Genomic DNA, 23,019 nt, shown 5'->3' on the forward strand with positions numbered 1-23,019 from the left:
AAACCCACAAAGACAAATATATTTGGAGAAGAGAAAATAAGAAATGTAAACCAAATTTTGGAAACTGCTCAACTGATAATGGACTTTGTACAATAGAAAAAGTTGGAACCTAACTGTGGCAGGGAAAGGTTACTGCAAGTCAATCTGGGATATCGGACCTGGAAAAGGCAATTCACTTGGGAGTATTTCTGAAGGAAAGGTGAACTTAAAGCAAAGATCCAGATAAAAGTTTGAAAAGAACAAGTCCCCAAACCCCAACCTCACAAAAAAGATTTCTCCTTTTTTGCTTAAACAAAAGATTTATAGCTTAGAGTGGTTTTCAGGGATGGTAAGGAATAGGAATGAAGTGGGAAGAGAATAGAAAACGTCTTAGTGAAACCAGGAGGATTAATTCCAAGTGATCATACTGAACTTTGAGACTCCCAGCCTGGCTCTCAGAACACTAAATGAAGAAGATTAGAAGACTCTTTTGTAGAATCTGCTGATATTTAAAGATTGCTCAAATTAAAAAAAAAAAAAAAAAAAAAAAATCAGCTTGCCACCTTAACTCCCTACGAAAAAAACCTATCAGTCCACAAACCTTGCCTATGTACACAGAACTTCCTGACAGAATTCAACTCAAGCATAATCGGTTAGCCAAGGATCACCAGACATTTGAAAAAATTCTTGAACATTAATGTTAGAGACAAAAAATTAAAAAAGTGAGAGAAAAGGGGAAGAAAAAAGAAACATGGAGGAAATGTTTAAAGAAGAAAACTAAAACTTTAAAAGAAAAATTAAATACTCCTATAAAAAAAAAAAGACCTTCCAGCCATGAAACAAGAACAGGATGCTATAACAAAGGAACATTCAAAGAACCAAAAATAAAAGTGCTTCTAGAAATGAAGAAATGTACCGAAAAATTTTAAAGACAATACATGATTTAAAAGATTATACAGAAAAAAAATCACTTCAAAAATTACAACAAAGACAAACAAAGAGGCAACAAGAAAAGGAAATTTTCAAAGTAATAATATAAATTTCCCAGGGCTGTAGGACTTAAGTCTCCACTTATAAAAGGTCCACTAAGCACTAGCAAACAAATTTTAAAGGATCCATAGCAAGGCATCAAGGTGCACCACTGTAGTATTCCAGATCATGAGAAAGACCAAAAAGGAATTTCAAAGCTTTCAAAAAAACAAGTTATAGACAAAGAAAAAGATGGTAGCATCAAGGTTTTCAAAAGCCAACACTTAGGTAACAGAATAATGTATACAAAATTCTGAGGGCAACAATTACTTAAGACCTAGAATTCTAAACAGTCTAGTTAACAACAAGCAGGAGCATATGGAGTATAAGAGATATTCAGATACATAAAATTTCAAATTAGTACCTCCAAGTACCTTCCCAAAAGTTACTCAAAGCAATAGTCCAACAAAATAAATAGAACCTGAAAAGGTGGTGCTTTGGGAAGCAGAAAACAAGAATTAAACAAAAGGCAAAAACAGGGTAAGAAGACACTAGGAAGACAGCTCTCCTTTGATCAAGATAGAAGCCAGTCCAAATTGAGGCAAGACAATGAAAGACTCCAGCAATAAAATGTCTAACAAGTGTTTGACTGAATTAATGATAGACACATAGAAAAACTATGCAATAAAAAAGCAGTTAAATTCAAGTAAAAGCCTATATAACAAAATGGAATTACATAACATCTAAGCATGAATACTGATAGAACAAAAACTGTGTTATAACAGTAAAAAGATTAGAGAAGCTGAGACAGGGAGAACATGTAAAAACGCTAAACGGTCCTCTTAAATTGTAGGCAGGTAGTTAATAATACATAAAATTGACAAAAAAGGTAAAAAAAGAATAGAATATGCCAACCACTGGAAAATATGAATAAAAACAGCAGAGTAAAAATAGCCAAAAACGTAAAGTAATTACATCTGGGGAACACGAACTGTGAGCCAAAAGGGATAAGTGAACGCTGCTACTTTTTAAAAATAATGTCTTAGGATGATATGTGGTTGTTTAACGCTATATACATCTATTATAAAGATAAACTAAAATCGTAAATTTGTATTTTGAAATGCCTTATTGAAGATACTCAAGAGTACCCACATTGCTTGATAAGGTATGAATCCACAAATCCAAGAAGCTCAACTAACTCCAAGTAGGATAACACAAGACACACCATAATCAAACTACTGAACAATAGCAACAAAGAGAGACTCTTGAAAGTATCAAGAAAAAAACAACTCATCATATACAAGGAATCTTCAATAAGATTATCAGATTTCTCAGCAGAAACCCTGGAGCACAGAAGGCTATGGGATGACATATATTTAAAGTGCTGAAACAAAAACAAAATACTTCAGCCAAGAATTCTATGTTCAGCAAAACAACAGTCTTTTAAAAATGAGGGGAAACTAAGACATTCCCAGATAAAAGTTGAGGGCATTCCTTACCATTAGACCTGCAATACAAGAAATGATAAAGGAAGCTCTTTGGGCAAAAATAAAAGGACAGTAACTCAAAGCTACATGAAGACACAGATACCTGATAAAGGTAAACACACAGACAAAAGTATTATTGTCGTTTTGGTTTGTAACTCCACTTTTTTCTTTTCTATGTTCTAAAGAAAAATGAATACAAATCATTGTAAATCTGTATTAATGGAGACACAATGTACAAAGATGTAACTTGTGACATAATATAAAGCGAAGGTGAAGGAGCTGAACAGGAATAAAGCCTTTGTATGCAATTGAAGTTAGTATAAATTCACAATGCATTTTATAACCTTAGGATGTTCTGCGTAATCACCATGGTAACCACAGAGAAAATACCTATAAGATACTTTAAAAAGAAGTGAAAAGGAAATCAAAATCATTCACTATAAAAAAAAATCCAAATACAAAGGAAGCCAGTCATAAAGAAAGGAGTCAAAAAAAGCTGTAAAGCATGCAGAAAATAACCAAATAGCAAAAGTCCTTCTCCCAACAGTAATTACTATACATGTCAATAGATTAAACTTCTCAATCAGAAAGCATAAATTGGCAGAATCAATTGCTTTTAAAAAGGATCCAACTATATACTATCTATAAGAGACTCAATTGTAGATCTAAGGACACAAATAGGTTGAAAGTGAAGGCGTGAAAAATATATTCCATACAAACAGCAAGCAAAAAGGAAATGAAGTAGCTATTGTAGTATCAGACAAAACAGACTTTAAGTTAAAAAAAAAAGTTACAAGAAGCAAAGGACATTTCATACTGATAAAAAAGGGTCAATCTACCAAGAAGATATAACAATTATAAATATATACACACCAAACAACAGAGCACAAATGTACAAAGCAAAAATGTACAGAACTGAAGGCAGAAATTATTTCACCATAATAGCTGGAGACCTGAATATCCCCTTTTCAATAAAAGACAGAACAGCCAGAAGGAACTAAAGAATATAAACACTACTAAAGACCAATTAGACCTGACATACATAGTAACCTCCACCCAACAACAGAAGAATACACACCTTCTAAGGGAAACATGGAAACATGGAACAGTCACCAGGATAGGGCAGATGAGAGGCCACAAAATAAGTCTCAGAATATTTCACAAGATTGAAATCATATAAAGTATCTTTTCTAATCAGAATGTTCAGTAATATTAAAAGTCATTAACAGAAGGAGAACTAGAAAAAGTCACAAATGTGAAAATTTCACAAAATAATCTGTCAATGGGTCAAAGAAGAAATCATAAAGTAATTTAAAAATATGGCTGGATGCAGTGGCTCCCAGCACTTCAGGAGGCTGAGGCAGGCAGATCGCTTAAGGCTAGGAATTCAAGACCAGCCTACAATGTGGTGAAATCCCGACTCTACTAAAAATACAGAAATTGGCCAGGCACGGTAGCCCACGCCTGTAGTCCCAGCAACTTGGGAGGCTGAGGCAGAAGAACCCCTTGAACTGGGGACACAGAGGTTACAGTGAGCCCGTATCACACCACTGCACTTCAGCCCAGGCAACAGAGTGAGTGAGACTCTGTCCCACAAGAAAAAAAGACACTATCCTGAGACCAACAAAAATGAAAACTCAACGAAAATTTATGGCATGCAGCAAAGCAATGCTAAGAAAGAAATTTATAGCTGTAAATACCTACATTGAAAAAAAAGAAATACTTCAAATCAGTAACTTAACCGTACACTTTAAGAAATTGGGAGGAAAAAAAAAAAAAAAAAAAAAAAAATAAAAAAAAAAAAAAAAAAAAAAAAAAAAAAAAAGAGTAAACGGGACCTAAAGCTAAGAGAAGAAAATAGTAACGAAGATTAGAGGATGGCAAATGAAATAGCAAATTTTTTAAAAGTGAAGAAAAATTAATGCAACCAAAGGTTAGTTTTTTAAAACATCAACAAAATTGACAAATCTTTACCAAGATTGTCTAAAAAAAAGAGAGAAAAGACTCAAATTACTAAAATCACAAAAGTGTAACAATAAAAACTAATATTATAGAAATTAATGGGATTATACAGAAACAGTATAAACAACTAAATGTCAACAAGTTGGAAAACCTAGATAAAACAGACAAATTCCTAGAAAAACACAAACTACCAGAACTGAAATCTGAATAGACTTGTAACAAGTAGTATAATGAATCAGTAATCGAAAACCTCCCAACGAAGAAAAGTCCAAGAAGAGATAGTTTCACAGATGAATTCTACTAAGAATTAACACCAATCCTTCTCAAACTCTTCCAAAAAATGAAAAGGGAGGGAAAATATTTTATGAGGCCAGCCAGATAAAAATATGAAAACTATAGGCTAGTTTCACTTATGAATATACATACAAAAATCCTCAACAAAATGCTGGCAAACTAAATACAGCAGCATATTAAAAGAATTATATATCATGACCAAGAGTGATCTCCCTCACATCCTGGAAAGCAAGGATGGGTTATAAAAATCAGTGTGATATACCACATTAGCAGAATGAAGAGAAAAAAACACGATTATCTTGATTTAATCCAAAAAAGTCTTTGATAAAATGCAACACCTTTTCATGACAAAAAAGACTCAATTAACTAGAAATAGAAGGGAACGTCTATAACATAATAAAGGCCATATATATAAAAACTCCATGCTGACATCACACTCTATGATGAAAGACTGTGAATCTCTCCCCGAAGACTGGGAATAAGACAAGGATGTTCACTATCAACATGTCTATTCCAGCAGCATACTAGAAGTACTTGCTAGAGCAACTATACAGGAAAAAGAAATAAAAAGCCTCCAAATTGGAAAGAAATAAGTTATCTCTACTATCAACAGATGATACTATCTTAGAAAGAATGTATCAAGCCTAAATAAAGAAAACCCTAAAGAATACACACACACACACAACCAAAAAAACACCCTTGTAAAGCTAATTTTAAAAATTCAAAGTTGCAGCATGCAAAATCAACACACAAAAATCAGTTGTATTTGTATGCACTAACAATAAACAATCTAAAAAAAAATTATAAGCAATCCATTTAAACTAGAACCAAAAAGACCAAACTCTTAAATAAATCTAATCAAGATACCTATGTTCATGGAGTTAATATATTTAATGATCAGGATGTCAATACTACCCACGGCAACTTACAGACTCAGTGCAACTCCTAGCAAAATCCAAATTTCTTTTGCAAAAACAGAAAAGCCCATTCTAAAATTCACATGGACTCTCAAGAGTCCCCTAATAACCTAAAAAATCTTGAAAATGAAAAACTAAGTTGGAAGTCTCATCTTTCTGTTTCAAATTTTATTACAAAGCTACCCTAATCAAAATAATGTCATACCACACACAGACCAAAAAACAGAATACAAAGCTCAGACATTAGACCTCATAAATATATGGCCAAGTGATTTTTGACAAGAGTGCAGAATCCATTCAAAAAGGTAAAGACAGTCTTTTCAACAAATCATGCTGAGAAGACTGGAACCATATGCAAAAGAATAAAGGCAGACCCTTACGTTACAGCATATACAAAATGTAACTCAAAATGGATATAGCAACTGAAACGAAGATCTAAAAAACACACACAGGGAAGCTTCATGACATCTGGCAACAATTTCTTGGATATGACATGAAAAGCATAGGTTAAAAAAAAAAAATACAAACTGGACAATGAAAATTAGAAATGTTTGTGCATCAAAGGACATTAACAAGAAAGTAAAATGGTACCATTCTACCTGGTGGCTTTTTTTTTTTTTTAATAAGACCAAAAAATAAACAAATTAAATGAAAAGGCAACCCACAGTCCAGGAGAAAATATTTGCAAATTACACTTCTGATAAGGGACTAATAAAAATATTTGCAAATTACACTTCTGATAAGGGACTAATATCCAGAATATATAAAGAACTACAACTCAACAAGAAAAACAAACAACCCAAATAAAAAATAGGCCAAAGACTTGAAAAGACATTTCTCCAAAGATGATATACATGTGGCCAATAAACACATGAAAAGATGCTCAACATTATAATCACTGAAGAAATACAAATCAAAACCCTAATGATATATCACTTCAAATCCACTTCAAAATACATTCCCTGATGAGATACCACTTCAAAATATATTTATTTTATATATAAAAAATATGGTAACAAGTGTTGACAAGAATATGGGAAAGCCTGATCCCTTGTATTTTGATGGTGAAAATATAAAATGTTGCAGCTGCTATGAAAAACAGAATGGAGGTTCCTTATAAAATACGACATAAGGCCAAGTGTAGTGGCTCTCGCATGTAATCCCAGCACTGTGGGAGACAGAGGAGAATGAATCACCTGAGGTCAAGAGTTCAAGACCAGCTTGGCCAACAAGGTGAAACCCTGTCTCTACTAAAAACACAAAAATTACCCACGCATGGTGGCACATGCCTGTAGTCCCAGCTGCTCAGGAGGCTGAGGCAGGAGAATCTCTTGAACCTGGAAGGTGGAGGCTGCTGTGAGCCAAGATCGCACCACTGCACTCCAGCCTGGGCAACAGAGTGAGACCCTGTCTTGGAAAAAAAAAAAACAACAGAATTTCCATATGACCTAGCAATTCCACTTTCAGATATATACCTCAAATAATTTAAAGCAGGGAACTAAATATCAGTACGCCTTTATTCATAGCAGCATTATTGACAACAGCCAAAAGAGAGAAACAACCCATGTATCCATTAATATGTAAATGAATAAACAAAATACAGTATATAAAACAACAAAATATGTTCATCCTTAAAAAAAAAAAGGAAATCCTCACACGTGCTGTAACATAGATGAACCTAGAAAACATTATACTAAGTGAAATAATCCAGGCACAAAAGGACAAACGCTGTAGGATTCCACTTACGTAATAAGGCATCTAGAATAGCCAAATTCACAGAGAAAGTAGAATAGTAGTTACCAGGGGATGGGGGAAGGAATGAAGGAAAAAATGGAGAGTTAATCACTTAACTGGTACACAGTCTTGGTCTGAGAAGCTGAAAAATGTCTGGTGGTTATGGCTGACCAACCATGTGAATGAGGGTAAGGGAAGGAAGGGGAAAGGAGGGGAGGAAAAAATAAGGAAAGACAGTAAGTTAGTTAGTTAGCGGTGGCAGGGGCCCTACAATAAGGTATCAGTTTCATAACAATGTTTGCAAACACATTGGATTGGCAAAGGTGTAGTCAGTCGATCTGTTCAGGTCAGCACTATCAAGTTAAAAAAAAATCTACATCACTTCATGCCAGCAATTCAATCCTAGTCATTTATCCTACAGATAAACACAAAAGTACAAAATGGTACACACACAAACACAAACATACACAGAGGTTATTCACTGTAGCACTGCTTGTAACAGCAAATATTATGAAGACGATCTGAGGCTTATCAGTAAAGGACTGGCTAAATACAGTAAAGCACAACATAATACTATACAGCCATGAAAAGAATAAAAAACAGCAAGCTGTCAAAAGAAAAAAAACGTGTGCTACCATTTGAGTGAATGTGTACAGAGTGGGGAGGGAATGCAGAAGTCTATGGCTGTAAATGCACAGAATATCCCTGGAATAATGAGTAAGATACTGATAACAAGGATGCCTCAAGGGAGAGAGAAAGAATAAGAGAAGGAGGCATAGTGATTTTTTAATAAATATCCTTTAGATTTTGTATCATGTCCCTATATAACCTACTAAAAAAACGATTTTTAAAAAAGCCCATCTGGTGAATGGCCTGATGCACCTCATATTTAATCTTTCTTCTTCTCTCACTTAAAACAAAACAAAACAAAAAACAAACTGTATTCGATGCTAACAATGTCTTATCACCCAGTTTCTTCTGCAATCTGCCTAAAAATGTATTCCTAAACCAGGATTTTCTTTAGAATGTTCTGTGAGATAATATAGACATTATATTTTAAAAGTTTCTCAAAATCAAGTAAGTTTGGGAATCACAATATTAAACAAAATTAAAGGGTTATTTTTCATTACAGGACTTCTAAGTAATGTGCCAATGTGCATCTGACTTTCTGGTAGAGGGAAAGCAGAGTGCAGTGATCTACAAGGTTACTTGATTATGTTAACAACATTGCCTCTAGGTCACCACTCATCCAATGCTTCCCTCAACCTTCACATTCAATCAGTTGCCAAGTCTTATCAGGCTCAGAAATTCTTCCTGCTTCTGATCTCTTCTTTAAGCCTATAGCCATTACCCCAGTTCATGATCTTATCTCTTTGTGTCCGACACCCTTCCATTAAAACGTAAATATTACTTTATCCCAAAAATGAGGACTAAATATGCATTTTTGAAGACAAAAGTAAAAATAAGATAAAACAAATGTATCAGATACAACTCTGAACAAAAGACACATGGTAAAATATTCCCCCAACATTATCTTTGTGAGGAAAATCGATTAAGATCACCCTATAAGTAAAACTGTTTAACATTAATCACTACATTAATGACTTTAGAAACGTGGCCAAATGCCTGTCGTGACAGCCAAAAATTCTAAGACATGGTACTTGGATACTAGAATTTCAAGTCATTCTGTATACCTGTGTTCAAAGTAGATTACAGAGATAAGCAGAAACAAAATTACTAAAAAGATATCTATACTTTAGAAACCTCTGATTAAACCCTGGTTTTAAATCCTGGACTCTTCACTTAGTCTCACTGAAGACACACTCTTTTCTAAAGAAAAAGCTGCTCTCAAACCTAAAAATGATTTCAGCAAATCCCAAAGCAAGTACTTCGAGTAAAACTTTTAAGTTCATGTAAAATACATTAATATCTAATTTGTAACATTAAAAATATTTTAAGAAGTTCCTGTTTCAGCAAAAACAGAGTAAAAGATACTAAAAATATTAATATTTTAATATTAAAATATTTAGTAAAGATACTGAAATTTTAACACTAAAATATTTAGTAAAGATACTAAAAGCATTAAATAATTTAAAAGAGGACAAGAAAGGCAAAAAAGAGGAATAAAAACAGGGGGATGGGGAGGAGAATGCCAAGCCTAAATCCAAACATATTACATTAGATGTAAATGGCCTAAATGTATCAATTAAAAGACTGAAACTATCAGAATAAATTAAAAAGCAAAGATCCATGCTGTCTATAAGAAATCCACTTTAGGCCAGGTGCAGGGGCTCACTCCTGTAATCCTAGCACTTTGGGAAGTCGAGGTGGGCAGATCACTTGAGGTCAGGAATTCAAGACCAGCCTGGCCAACATGGTAGAACCCCATCTCTACTAAAAATACAAAAATTAGCTGGCTCTGGTGGTGTGTGCCTGTAATCCCAGCTACTTGAGAGGCTGAGACAGGAGAATCGCTTGAACCTGGGAGGTGGAGGTCACTGTGAGTCAAGGTCGCACCACTGCACTCCAGCCTAGGTGATAGAGCAAGACTCTGTCTCAAAAAAAAAAAAAAAAAAAAAAAAAAAAAAAAAAAAAAAAAAAAAGGAAATCCACTTTAAATATGATATAGTTAGCATAAAAGAGATGAAAAAATATACATCATGCAAATATTAAACAAAAAAATCTCTATTAATATCAGATAAAGTAGGCTTCTGAGCAAAGAAAGTTACCAGGGATTAAAAAAAAAATTACCTAAGGTTAAAGGGGCAATTCAGCAAGAAGATATGATGATCTCAAATATATATGTACCTAACAATAAAGCCTCAAAATACACGAAGAGAAAAATGGTAGAACCATAAAAAGAAATGGGGATAACCACAATTATAGCTGTAGATTTCACTTTTCATTCAATAATCAACAGAACAAGTAAACAGAAAATCTGCAAGAATACAGAACTGAACCACACCATCAACAAATGGATATGAATGACATTTATAGAATGCCCTAACCAACAACAGCAAAATAGACATTCCTCTCAAGTACATAAACACCCAGCAAGAAAGATCATATCTTGAATCACAAAACTAATCTTAATAAATGTAAAATAATTAAAAGCATACAAGATATACCCACTGACTATAATGAATTAAACCAGAAATCGTTAACAAAAAGATAGCTGGAAACTCTCCAAACACTTAGAAATTAAAGGATGTATTTCTAACTCAGGGATTAACAAACTTTTTCTCTAAAGAACCAAAAAGTAACTTATTTTAGGTTTTGTGGGCCACATTTGGTCTGTCATATATTATTATTCTTCCCCCCACCTTTTCTTACAACCCCTTAAATACATACAAAACCATTAACTTATGGCCACATAAAACCAGGTGAAGGCTGGATGTGGCCCCAAGGCCATGGTCTGCCCCACCTTGTTCTAATTAATAAATCAAAGAGAAAGCCTCACAGGACATTAGGAAATAAATTGTACTGAAAATGAAAATGCAGCATGTCAAAATGTGTAGTATACTGCTAAAACAGTACTTGGAGTGAAAATTATAAGCATCAAAATAAACGCTTATATTAGAAACTAGAAAAGGAAGATGAAATAAACCCAGAATGAGCATAACGAAGAACATTTTTAAGAAAATAGAAATAGTCAATAAAACCAACAGCTGGGTATTGACAGATCAATAAAATCCATAAGCCCTACAACAGGCTTTCTCAGCCTTCATGGATAATTTTTTATTGTGAGGGGCTGTGTCAACTGCCATAGGATGCTGAGCAACATTGCCGGCTTCCATCCATCCACTAAATATCAACAGCACCCATCGCCCCAACTGTGACAGCCAAAAGTTCCCCTGGGGAGTAAAATCAGCACTGCCCATTTGAGCACCACTCCACCTAGCCAGAAAGACCAAGAAAGAGAGAAGGATTAAAGTCAGAATTAACAAAAATCAAAATAGGGGCTATTACCCCCTACACATTTAGAAGAAATGTGAAAGTATTACGGTGAAAAACTCTTAGACACACAAATTAAACACTTTAGGTGAAACAGAGCCCCTCCTTGAAAACCACAAATTATCAAAGCTCTCTCAAGAGAAAAAATAATCTCAATAGTCCTATATCTATTGGAAAATTTGAATTTATAGTTAAAGTCTTCTGAAAAAGAACTCTCAGGCCTAGACAGTTTTACTGGCAAATTCTATCAAACATGTGAAGAACTGACACCAATTCTATGCCATATCTTCCAGAAAATACAAGAGGAAAAAACACCATATCAATGAGGCTAACAAAGGACTAGCAAATCAAATCCAGTAATATATGAAAGTAATAATATATCATGACCAAATCTGGTTCATTCAGGGAAGAAAAATCAATCAATATAATCTACACCACATTAACAGATACAGAAGAAAAACTACCAAGATCATATCAATAGGTGCAGAAAACACTTGACAAAATTCAACATCTAATTCATTTCAAAAATCCACAAATTAGAACCAAGCAGAAAGTTCCCTAAACTGATATAATTTTTTAAAAACCTAAAGCTAACACCACACTTGACAGCAAAATACCAAATGTTTTCCCCAGCAGATCAATTTCAAGACAAAGATGCCTACCTACTCTTGCCACTCTGATATTATACTGCAAGTCCTAGCCAAGGAAGTAAGGCAAGAAAAAGAAAGTGCATATACACATTGGAAAGGAATTAAAGAAAAAAGTAAAAAAATAAAAAAACAGGAGCTATTTACAAAAGGCATGATTGTCTACATAGAAAATCCCACGGAATCTACCCCAAAAAAGTTCAGAGAACAAATGTGTTCAGCATGGATGCAGGATACAATGTTAGTTCTTCTTTAAAACAAGCATTTCTATATACTAGAAATACTTGAAAAACAAAACTTTTAAATATCACCATTTTCAGTAACTCCACAAAAAGAGAAACAGATATAAATCTAACAAAATGCTTATGATCTACATGCTCAAAAACTACAAAACGAATGAAAGAAGTCCTAAATACAGAGATACACTATATCTGCAGGCTGGAAGTATTTACAAACTAGAAGATTTCATAGTTAAGATGTCAATTCTCCCCAAATTGATTTATTGATTTAGTGTAATTCCAATCAAAATCCCACCAGGAGTTTTTGTAAACATAACAAGTGGTTTCTAAAATGCAAAGGCAAAGGAGGTAGAACAGCCAAAACAATTTGGAAAGAAGAAATCAGAGTATTTGTACTACCAAGTTTAAGGAACACTATAATGCTACATAATCAAAACAGAGTGGCATCAGTAAAGAGACAGACACATTGATAAAGGAATAGAATACATGGTCCAAAAACAGAACTACACAAAATGGCCAATTCATTTGTTTTTTAACAATTCACATACCATGTAATTCACCCATCCAAAATGTACAATTCGACGGTTTTCGTATATTCACAGGGTTGTACAACCATCACCAAAAATCTGTATTTTTATATTTTCACTGTCCCTGAAATATCTCCATACTCTTTAGCAGTCACTCTCCATTCTCTCCCACACCTTCCTAGGACTGGCTTCTTTTACTATAATGTTTTCAACGTACACATCTTTTTACTGCCAAGCAACATTCCATTGCATGTATTTATGACACTTACCCACCATTCGTTAGCTGATAGACATTTGGGTTGTTTCCATGTTTCGGCTTTTATAAACAGTGTTGCTCTTAACATTCAAGTACAAGTTTTTGTGGACATATGTTTTTATTTCACTTGTGTAGAATACTATCTAGGTGTGGAACTCCTGAGTCAAAGTAAGATACAATGTTTAACTTGCTGAAACATTCCAAACCGTTTTCCAAAGTGGCTTACCCAGTTTACGGTCCTACCAGCAATGAATGAGGGTTCCAGTTTTTTCACATGCTCACCAGTAAGTGTTACTGTCTTTTGCATTACAGCCATCCTAGTGGGGGATGTAAGATGGTCTTGTTGTCAATTCATGTTTGACAAAGGCGCAAAGTCATTTCAATGGAGAAAGAACAGTATTTTCAACATAGTATTGGAGCAACAAGACATCCATATGCAAGAAAAATGAACCACGACCTAAACCTCACACCGTGAACAGAAATTAAAATCGATCACAGATCTAATTGTAAAATGTCAAAGTATAAAACTTTTAGAAGTAAACACCGGAGAAAATCTTCAAAAACTAAGGTTAGGTGAAGCGTTCTTAGATATGACACCACACATACGAGCCATTAAAAAAAAGTAGAAGCTGAACTTCATAATTAAAAACTTTTGCTCTGGAAAGACATTGTTAAGAGAATGAAAAGACAAGATGCAAAGGAAGAAAAACTATTTGCAAATCACCTATTTAACAAAGAGCTTGAATCCAGAATATATTAACAAACAAAAACCTCTCAAAACAACAATAAGAAAATATACAACCCAGGCCAGGCACGGTGGCCCACAACTGCAATCCCAGCACTTTGGGAGGCTGAAGCGAGCAAATCACTTGAGGTCAGGAGTTCGAGACCAGCCTGACCAACATGGTGAAACCCCATCTCTACTAAAAATAAAAAAAAATTAGCTTGGAGTGGTGGTGCATACCTGTAGTTCCAGTTGCTCAGGAGACTGAGACATGACAGGCGATTTAAACCCAGAAGGTGGAGGTTGCAGTGAGCCAAAATCGCCCTACTGCACTCCCGCCTGGGAAACAGAGTAAGAATCCATCTCAAAAAAAAGAAAAGAAAAGAAGAGAAGAGAAGAGAAGAGAAGAGAAGAGAAGAGAGAAAAGAAAAAAAGAAAATATACAACTCAATTTTTAAAAACAGGCAAAGGAATGCAACAGATAAGAGAGAGCAAGACTCCATCTCAAAAAAAAAATGGGACACAAAGATAAAATAAGTGCATAAATCAATGTTCAACATCATTAGGCAATGATGCAAATTAAAACCATGAGACACCTATTCAAATGGCCACACTCTTTTTTTTTTTTTTTTTTTTTTTTTTTTTTTTTGAGATGAAGTCTTGCTCTGTTGCCCAGGCTGGAGTGCAGTGGCGCAATCTTGGCTCACTGCAACCTCTGCCTCCCAGGCTCAAGCGATTCTCCTGCCTCAGCCTCCCAAGTGACTGGAACTATGGGCAGGTGCCACCATGCCCAGCTAATTTTTTGTATTTTTAGTAGAGACGGGGTTTCATTGTGTTAGCCAGCATGGTCTGGATCTCCTGACCTCATGATCTGCCCACCTTGACCTCCCAAAGTGCTGGGATTACAGGCGTGGGCCACCATCCTCAGACATGGCTACACTTTTTAAACTGACAATACCAAGGGCTGGTAAAGACACAAAGCTACCAGAACTCTCACATACTGCTGATAGAGATATAAATCATACAGCCACTTTAGAAAACAGCTTGGTAGTCTCTTAAAAATTGAACATACACTTATCGTATGATCTAACATTCTCATTTGTAGGGATTGACCAACAGCAATAAAAATGCATGTTCACACAAAAACCTGTACACAAAGGCTTAACATAGCTCTGTTCCTAACTGCCAAAAAATGGAAGCACACAAATGTCCCTCAACAGGTGAATGCAAAAACTGTTGTATGCGCATTTATTGGATATGCACATAATAGAACACTCCTCAGCAAAAAAATGTAATGAACGTTATGAATACACAGAATCACCTGGATGAGGTGTTACAGCAAGTGAAGAAGCTAGTCTCAAAAGACAGAGACCTGAGGGTGTCAATCCCTAGACGCAGCAGTAGGGTGCGACCATCAAGGGGTGGTGCGAGGGAGGTTTTGGTAGGAGCTGGGTCCTGAGAGCAGTATCTTGTATCATATTCTGTGTCCTAACTGTGGTGCTGGTTAAAGAAATCACGACACGTGTTGTAACTCAGAGCTTCCTCAATTACCCCAGTCAGGCATGAGGTAGATGACTATGTGTTTAACTGGTTATATTTCCTGTGCCTTAAGAAAATTAAAGTATCTTTTCTTAATAAATGTTAAATACAATAATATACCTATTTTATTCAGTTGTTATAAAAGCATGTGACTAAAGCGACATTACAGAATTTATTGTAATAGGAAATATGTACTTTGAAAATTATTTTAGATAAATATTGATCCCAAAAGTCATCCATGTTTGGTCAATTTCCAAAACCATATTTAACTACTGGAAAGTGGTTTACCAAAACATGCTTCCTCTACCCTAGAACTCTATTCTAATTGGTAAAAATATACCCATTAATATTTTATTACTAATTATAAAGATTTTTTTCACTGAAATATGAAAATCAACATGAACAAACTTCAACAGTTTATGGATTCATTTCATAACATCAGAACTACTTCAGTAAAGAGCCTTCGTCTTTAGTAAGGTCTTTTAAGAAAAAAGTATGCCCAATCTCTTTCACTAATATACATGACTTATTTTAATGTATCAAAGCCAAAAGATTTATCATTGCCAGAAATTACATACAGGCCTAACAATAAGATTCTGATTAGTGTCACAAAAGATCAAAATATATATCAATTATAAACTTATAGAAGTTGATTTGCAATTAGAGTCTCCAAATATAGTTCCCAGAATTTCACTGAATGAGTTCTCTAGTACCCACTCATATATAAGTGAAATCAAGTTCAGCTTTAGAAGACCCAGCTGTTTTCTGTCTAGTATGACCTTATTTATACAAAAGGATCTTCCCAAAATTTATTTTCAAATACACATTTAACTAGAAGATTAAAAAGCAGGTAGGACGGATGCTATACTGTCAATCTAAATACGTATTACAGAAATAAGAACAGATTAGAAACTGAACCTAATTTTAAAATACAAGTAAGCTAGAGCCCAAGCTAGCTCATCCTACTGCAAAATGTGTACTGTGTGCGTAGGCTTCTATACACCTACAGATAATAGTACAGATAAAACTCAAGAGCTGCCTTAATAAAGTGATGCAGAGAACTCTACTGAAAAAGGATAAGGGTGCTGTTTTAGGTAGCACCTTGTCACACCTGGTCTCTTCTATCAAATGAAAATATGATTGTTTCTTCCAAACTAAAAAGCATTTTTAAGAATTATCTGCTTGCATAAATAGGTATTTCTCTTAGTTCACTAAGCAGTAAACAAATTATTTCTGTGTACTAAAGTATTAAATGCAAAAGTAAGTCTACAATAGCAATTAAAACAAACCAATTATAAAGTATAAAATGACTCCCAATTTTTATGTCTTCCCAACTTCTAACCACAAAATCACAGGTAATGACTTTGATACTTTGTAACTTCAGAAAAGATGCCAATTGGGTGACATTTCCAACCCAGATGCTCCATTCTCCAGCTCATTCTCAAATGCTGGCTCTACTCAAACTACCTGCAATTCAACAGAATCACAAAGAGCCTGGATTCATGAATCATGGAAGGTACTTTGGTCAGAAACAGTCCTTGAGCTTGGCAATCTATGAATGGATACATACACAACAAAAAACATCATTTAAAATGGGTACCTACGTTCTTTCCGGTGCTCAACTAAACCTACAGCCTGCTTTGCTGAGCACTTTGCAAACCAGTTGTCCCCCAGTAAAACAGTGACTTCATTAGTATGGACAAGTTTTCCTGGCATGAAGGCAAAAGGGCCAAATGGTACCTATTGTTTAAAAAAAGGAAGAAAACATAAAACACTGAAAAATACATTTTATAAAACACTTTGCATTGAAAGCCTTACGTTATTACTGAATTTTATTTATACATTGGGAAAAATAAAATGCCAACTTCACAGAAATTTAACATTATATTAAAATTTCACTAGGAATATCTACAGAAAATTGCTTTATGTTCATAAATCAATGTTAAAACAGGAAAATAAATCCACACCGTATTTACATACAGCTCTTCAAGAAAGCAGTACTGTCTCGCCATGTTTAAACTTTTCATTCACTTGCAAATCTAAATAAAAGCAACTAGTCATGAAACACTGTCAATGCAAAATACTTTTGATAAAGAAAACTAAAAATTATTTTCAATAAAACAGCCATTTTTGCAAAGCAGGAATTAGTAAATAAATAGCCTTAATGGATCTACCTAGGTATATATACAAAATACTTGGACTAGTATAATAGAACAAAGTCTTCATGAGAAAGAATATTCATGCAATGAAAGATTCTAATCCAGGGCTCATGAACAGATCACTATGTCAATGTGAGGATCATTAGAACAAAAATTAGCAGCACCTTTTTATATAAAAATCAATGTCCTAAGGTTTAATTCTGTGAATTACAAAACATTATGGCCTATTCCTGCTGGCCTATTCCTGCTCTGGCTAACAAGAAACCACTAAGAGCCATATTTCTGTCATAATTACATCTTTTATATAGTAAGCTTCCATTCGAAATATGTCCAATTTTGTGCTAATATTTATGTCATTTATGTCACCATATATATTATGAAAAAGAGGTAAACATCAACGATTGCTACAATTAGTATATTCTTATAAAGTAAAACAAAACAAATCTTCCTTCCTACGTAGTTACCTCGGACCCAGTCCATCAGCTTGGCATTCTGCGAACTAACACACAGTCAATATGTTTACAAGAAACAACTGCTACTTTAAAAGAAACACACCAAACATACCATTATATTATAAGACAATTTATCAGGCAAGGTGCTGAGTCTTTCTCGAAGGGCATTATAGTCATTATCTACCTTCTTCCTGTTGACAGAAAACACCAAATACACAAATTATTAACAATTTTTCCAACAGGCTAGGTACCATAAAAGAAGCTAAGCAAAAACCTAATTTTACCAAATTAAAGATTAGTGTGTTTTTTTTTTTTTAAGTTTTAAAATCCTGTTTTTATAAAGTTTAGCAATGGCATTATTCTACCATACATTTATTGAAGAATTAAGACTCTCCAGGGACTTTGGCATTTAGAAGCAGAATACTCAAATTTTGAAAATTACTGTTTAAGATACAAGACTGTCTGGACGACATAAAATGTGAAAATTAAGGGAGACAGTAAAAGAGGGCCTGATGCTTGGAGAGAAGCAGGAACTCAAGATGAAGAAAGAAGAGATGTATTTATTTTGAGATAGAGTCTCTCTGTGGCCCAGGATGGAGTACAGTGGCACGATCTCAGCTCACTGCAACCTCCACCTCCTGGGTTCAAGTGATTCCCCTGCCTCGCCTCCCCGGAAGCTGAGACTACAGGCGCATGCCACCACGCCCGGCTAATTTTTGTATTTTCCGTAGAGATCAGGTTTCTTCGCCACGTTGGTCAGGCTGGTCTCCAACTCCTGGCTTCAAGCAATCCACCTGCCACAGCTTCCCAAAGTGCTGGGATTACAGGTGTGAGCCACCACACCCGGCCAAAAGAAGAGGTTTAATAAAGCTTTTGACTGAATAAGATACTGGCTGTGAAGTTGAAATCATGAACATGAAATCTGATCAGATGCTTTAGTCCTCATCAGAAAATCTAAAAAAGGTATCATCAGCTCTTCAATTATTCATAATAATGTGATTAAGGTAAGACAGAATCAACTGGGGGTACAAGAAATTAAATAGCGGTAATACAAAAAAGTCTTTTCAATTTGGCTTTGGAGTCTGTTTCTTGTTACATCAAACAGAGCTACCAAATAAAGCAATTTCAAACAACCTAAAAGTATAACTCTGTAGGGGCAGAGATGGTCGTATTTCCATGCTATGGGCCTTACTCAGCTCTTAACGTCTGCTGGAAATGAACAGTCCTTCTTTCTGAGTGATACCAGGCAGCAGCCTATGCCAAGATGCCCATTTTCAAAATTTCTCTAAAGACAGGATTTCCTAAGGGTTCCCTACTAAGATACAGGCTGCAAACAAAACTATAGCACTGAATTTTATTTTTAAGCAGGAAGTTGTTGTCAGTTTTTAAAAAATAACAGAAAAACTCACCAACTCAGCAAGTAATTTAAAAGAACATGTACACATTGTCAAATTGAAATTAGGATAAACTGCAATGTAGGTAACAATTCTCCAGATAATATAAATGACTGCGCTATAAACATCACAGAATTGGTTTCAGCTTACTGCTTAGTTCCCTGAAGCAACAGTAGCATAATAAAAAATTTTCTCACTTAGTCTTAAGATTTTAAGAAATTTCACACATATATTATTTTACATAGCCTATAATAAATGTCACTTATCAATATTTTTCTCTTACAAAACACAAAGTAGAAGGCAGGTGGAAAAACTGCACAGCAAGAAGCCAGATCTCCCCTAACACGATGAGGCAAGCAATGAGTTTAACCTCGCTAGCTACCTGCATGCTTTCACAAAAGCTTTCTCATTTTCTAGCATGCAACTGCTCTTTATAAACTTTCCCCAAAAAATCCTTTTCTATAAAGTGACATAAAACGTATTTTATTCTTTTGTTTAAGGCAAAAATCCTCCTCCTGGAAAATTTTTATATGGATAAAATGGCAAAAAAAAAAAAAAAAACTTCATGTACAAGGCTTTGTACCAGAAAGAACATGGCTTTGAAGTCAGACCAGAGAATGAATCCCAAGCTCTACCACGAAATTTCCACAAATTAACCTTAATCTCAGTATATTCAATGGTAAAACTGGACTAATACTTATCTCACAGCTTCAAGAGAATTAAACATAAAAGGTCTAACACACTGCCCAGCATGGAACATCTACTATGTTGGTTCCAATGCTCATTTTTTCCATGAAGCATCAAAAAACATCAATTCTAAAACTTTGAAGAAAGACTATTACCTACAAGATTTCACTAACCAATCTGATACAAATAGTAGAACTTGCTGAAAGACAGGATAGCTGAATGGAACCAATCAATGGCTTTGGAAACAGGGCTGGTGTGAGCAATCAATGGGATAATATCTATAGAGGACTGACTGGTACAGTGCCTAGACAGTCAACAGTCACTATTAATAACAGATCACTAACAGCTTATTTATGTTTCAGACAAGTAAATCTGCAAATGCTCAAGGACTATATTAACACCAGCCTAGATATCTAAATGTTTCTATGAATATTAAGAAGCTAGTATTAAAGTTAGCATTCAACATGTCTTACTTTGGTAACTATGCTTAGGAGAAAAAAAACTTCCTCACAAAACGTCTATTTTGTACATTAAAACAACAGTAGGTTTGACAACAGGTAGTACCAGAGATCAATGGCAGTATTTCAAGTCAAATATATTCAGTTTCAACTTATTAATAATTCTCTCTAGAACAAAACTGTGGACATACTGGAGAGCAGTTTAAGATTAGAGTTGCTATTTATAAACTTTGAATTATTATCTATAAATACGAAAGTAGAAGATCACTTAAAATGCAGCCCATGCAGAAATCCTTTTTGAAGGGAGGCCAGGAGGAGTCAAGCAGTGTCTGGAAGAAACTGAAGCTTGAGGAATGCTCTCTCTCTAAAGATTACATTTGTGAAAATGTCCGGGACCAAGCGCTCAGTCAAACAGTGATCTCCAAATAGTCTCTCTATTATTTAAGGCTTAAATAATCCTGTTAAAGATGACAAAGCCTATGTGACAGAAAATACAAAAGTTACGCTAAGAACTAATGCATTACAGAGGGAAGTCTGGGATCTTTATTTGTAACAAAATTTAAACAGTTTTTTTTCTGTTTTAATAATTGGAAAGATGTAATTAATTTTTGGACACAGGAGTCATATTATAGTAGTCAAAAGAGGTAATTGCTTAGTTTTTCTTCAAATGGAAAACAAAACCCAGATAGAGTTAAGAAACATCTCTCCAGCCTACTTACTTGGAATAGCTAGACCTGCTTCTTTGGCTTCACCATAATGGATCCTTCTAGATTCGGATCCGCCTTCAACTCTTAATTTTAAATTTGTTTCCAATATCCTCATGCAACATTCCTTACAGAAAACAAGAACTAAAGCATAGGTATAAAGCATGTAAGAAACGTTAACCACGTGCTTCTGAACCTTGCTAATCATGTGCAATGTGCCTTTTGAGAGTACCTTTTAAGGGAAAAAAAAGGCAGCAGCAATGAAGACCGTTAACACATCTACAAGTTAGCCTTACCCTTAAAGGATTAAGATCAGGACAGACCCCAAGGGAAACAGCTCATTTTCATAAAATTGTAGAAAGTAAGAGAGAAATCAAGTTAAATGAGGTATATGCTCAAGTATTAGGGGTAAAATACACCGATGTCCACAATTTACTTTGAATCAGAAAAAACGGATTAACAGATTAAGGTACAGACAGATACGTGTTCAAGATTCACTCTTCCCGTATGTTTGAAATGTGTCATAATAGAATATTTTTAAAGGGACGAGGAAATATGAAAGAGACTCAACATTTTTAATCCTCTTAAAAGTGACTGACAAAAATAAAAATCTCTGTGAAGAAAAAAAAAAGTCTACATCCTTTGTTTGAGGCCAGTGATAAATGCTCCAACCTTTAAATAATAAAAAAGGGAGATAAACTTAAAGCAGATTGAAACAATAAGACTTTGCTAACTTTAAAGTAGGAAGTTAAAATAGGCAGCAAATACTAATACTGAACCCGTTTTTGTTTTTTCTTTTTTTAAGAAAAAAACCTCCTATCATTCTCTTTCCCTTTACCTAACATCCTAAATAGACCAGCCAAAAATACTGTGAGATGCCTAAAAGGGGAAAAAGGAAAAGAATTCTATGTAAGTGCTAACATCTGGGTTAATATGGGACAGAGTTAATTTTTTATTTTTAAGAAATGATAAAAATCTGAAGATTCTGGAATATATACAAGTAAATATATATCCATCTTTAGAAATAATTTTTAGTCCATCATACCCACCCTACAACTTCCCAGTAAGCATCCAAAAAAAGCCTTGTTTCAATTCAATCCAGCATGTATTGAGCAGCTCCTCTACAACAAGCCACTGGCATGTGCTGCAGGGATCATCACTCACATAGCATGCCTTTCTGATTGTTTGTTGATTGTTTTGCAATGCATCTTTGTCAAAGATCCACTAGTGTGAAGGATGCCTCCATGTGCACCTCTAAAATTAAGAAAATAGAGGAATATTAAGTTCGGACATGGATTCTATACAGGTAAAGAGATGTCCTCCAGTTACTAAAGCAAGAAATGATTATTTTTTTCAAAGTATCCATTTAAGCAATGTAAACAAAATGGTAAAGTTACATTTTACTAAAAAATTACTGAAAAAAAGCTTAATGCAATTGGTGGGAAAAGGAACACTCCAGCATGGAAAATTTAAATGAATTAAATCAACAGCATTAGACTTTTTTTTCTAAATGGTCATGGCAAAATATTTAGTAATTCCAGTTGATATAAATAACTGAAATATACCACAAAATTCAGGCAGAATGGTAGTATATTCCTTTTTTATAACTCTATTATACCAAGGAATTTATGCCAACAGAAGACGCTGATGAAATAATCTATGTCCTTTATATTTTATGAGTTCATCAGAAAGCTTTACTAGTAGACATAGATACTAAGATTAAACCAAATATAAAAACAAAATTTTCAAGTCAATGAAGCAAAATTATCTAAAGAGAGATGCAGCTAACATTCTACTGGATTTCTTCAATTTAACTTTTCAACAATGAGAAAACAAGAGTACAATGGATATACATAGTAAGCCTGGACAGAAAAATCTGTTCTAGTGTTCTCTCTAGAACTATATACATGTGTCTGAAGACCTGTCAGTTACCATAG

At 34.5% G+C, this 23,019-nt stretch overlaps 1 protein-coding gene across 3 annotated transcripts in view; it reads right to left on the reverse strand.

Moving 5' to 3' along the window:
- Window positions 1-23,019, reverse strand: part of URI1 (URI1 prefoldin like chaperone) — a 74,746-nt gene that overhangs the window by 13,942 nt on the left and 37,785 nt on the right. For all 3 annotated transcript variants that reach the window (XM_017499883.2, XM_037728308.1, XM_037728307.1), the window contains 2 exons: window positions 17,952-18,030; window positions 16,833-16,968 (listed from right to left, as the gene is read on the reverse strand). In XM_017499883.2, the coding sequence (XP_017355372.1) occupies window positions 16,833-16,968; window positions 17,952-18,030 (215 nt within the window). The remainder of the gene's footprint in view (window positions 1-16,832; window positions 16,969-17,951; window positions 18,031-23,019) is intronic.

This window comes from Cebus imitator, unplaced genomic scaffold (genome assembly GCF_001604975.1).
Source record: "Cebus imitator isolate Cc_AM_T3 unplaced genomic scaffold, Cebus_imitator-1.0 Scaffold261, whole genome shotgun sequence".
In the NCBI taxonomy this organism is placed as follows: domain Eukaryota; kingdom Metazoa; phylum Chordata; class Mammalia; order Primates; family Cebidae; genus Cebus; species Cebus imitator.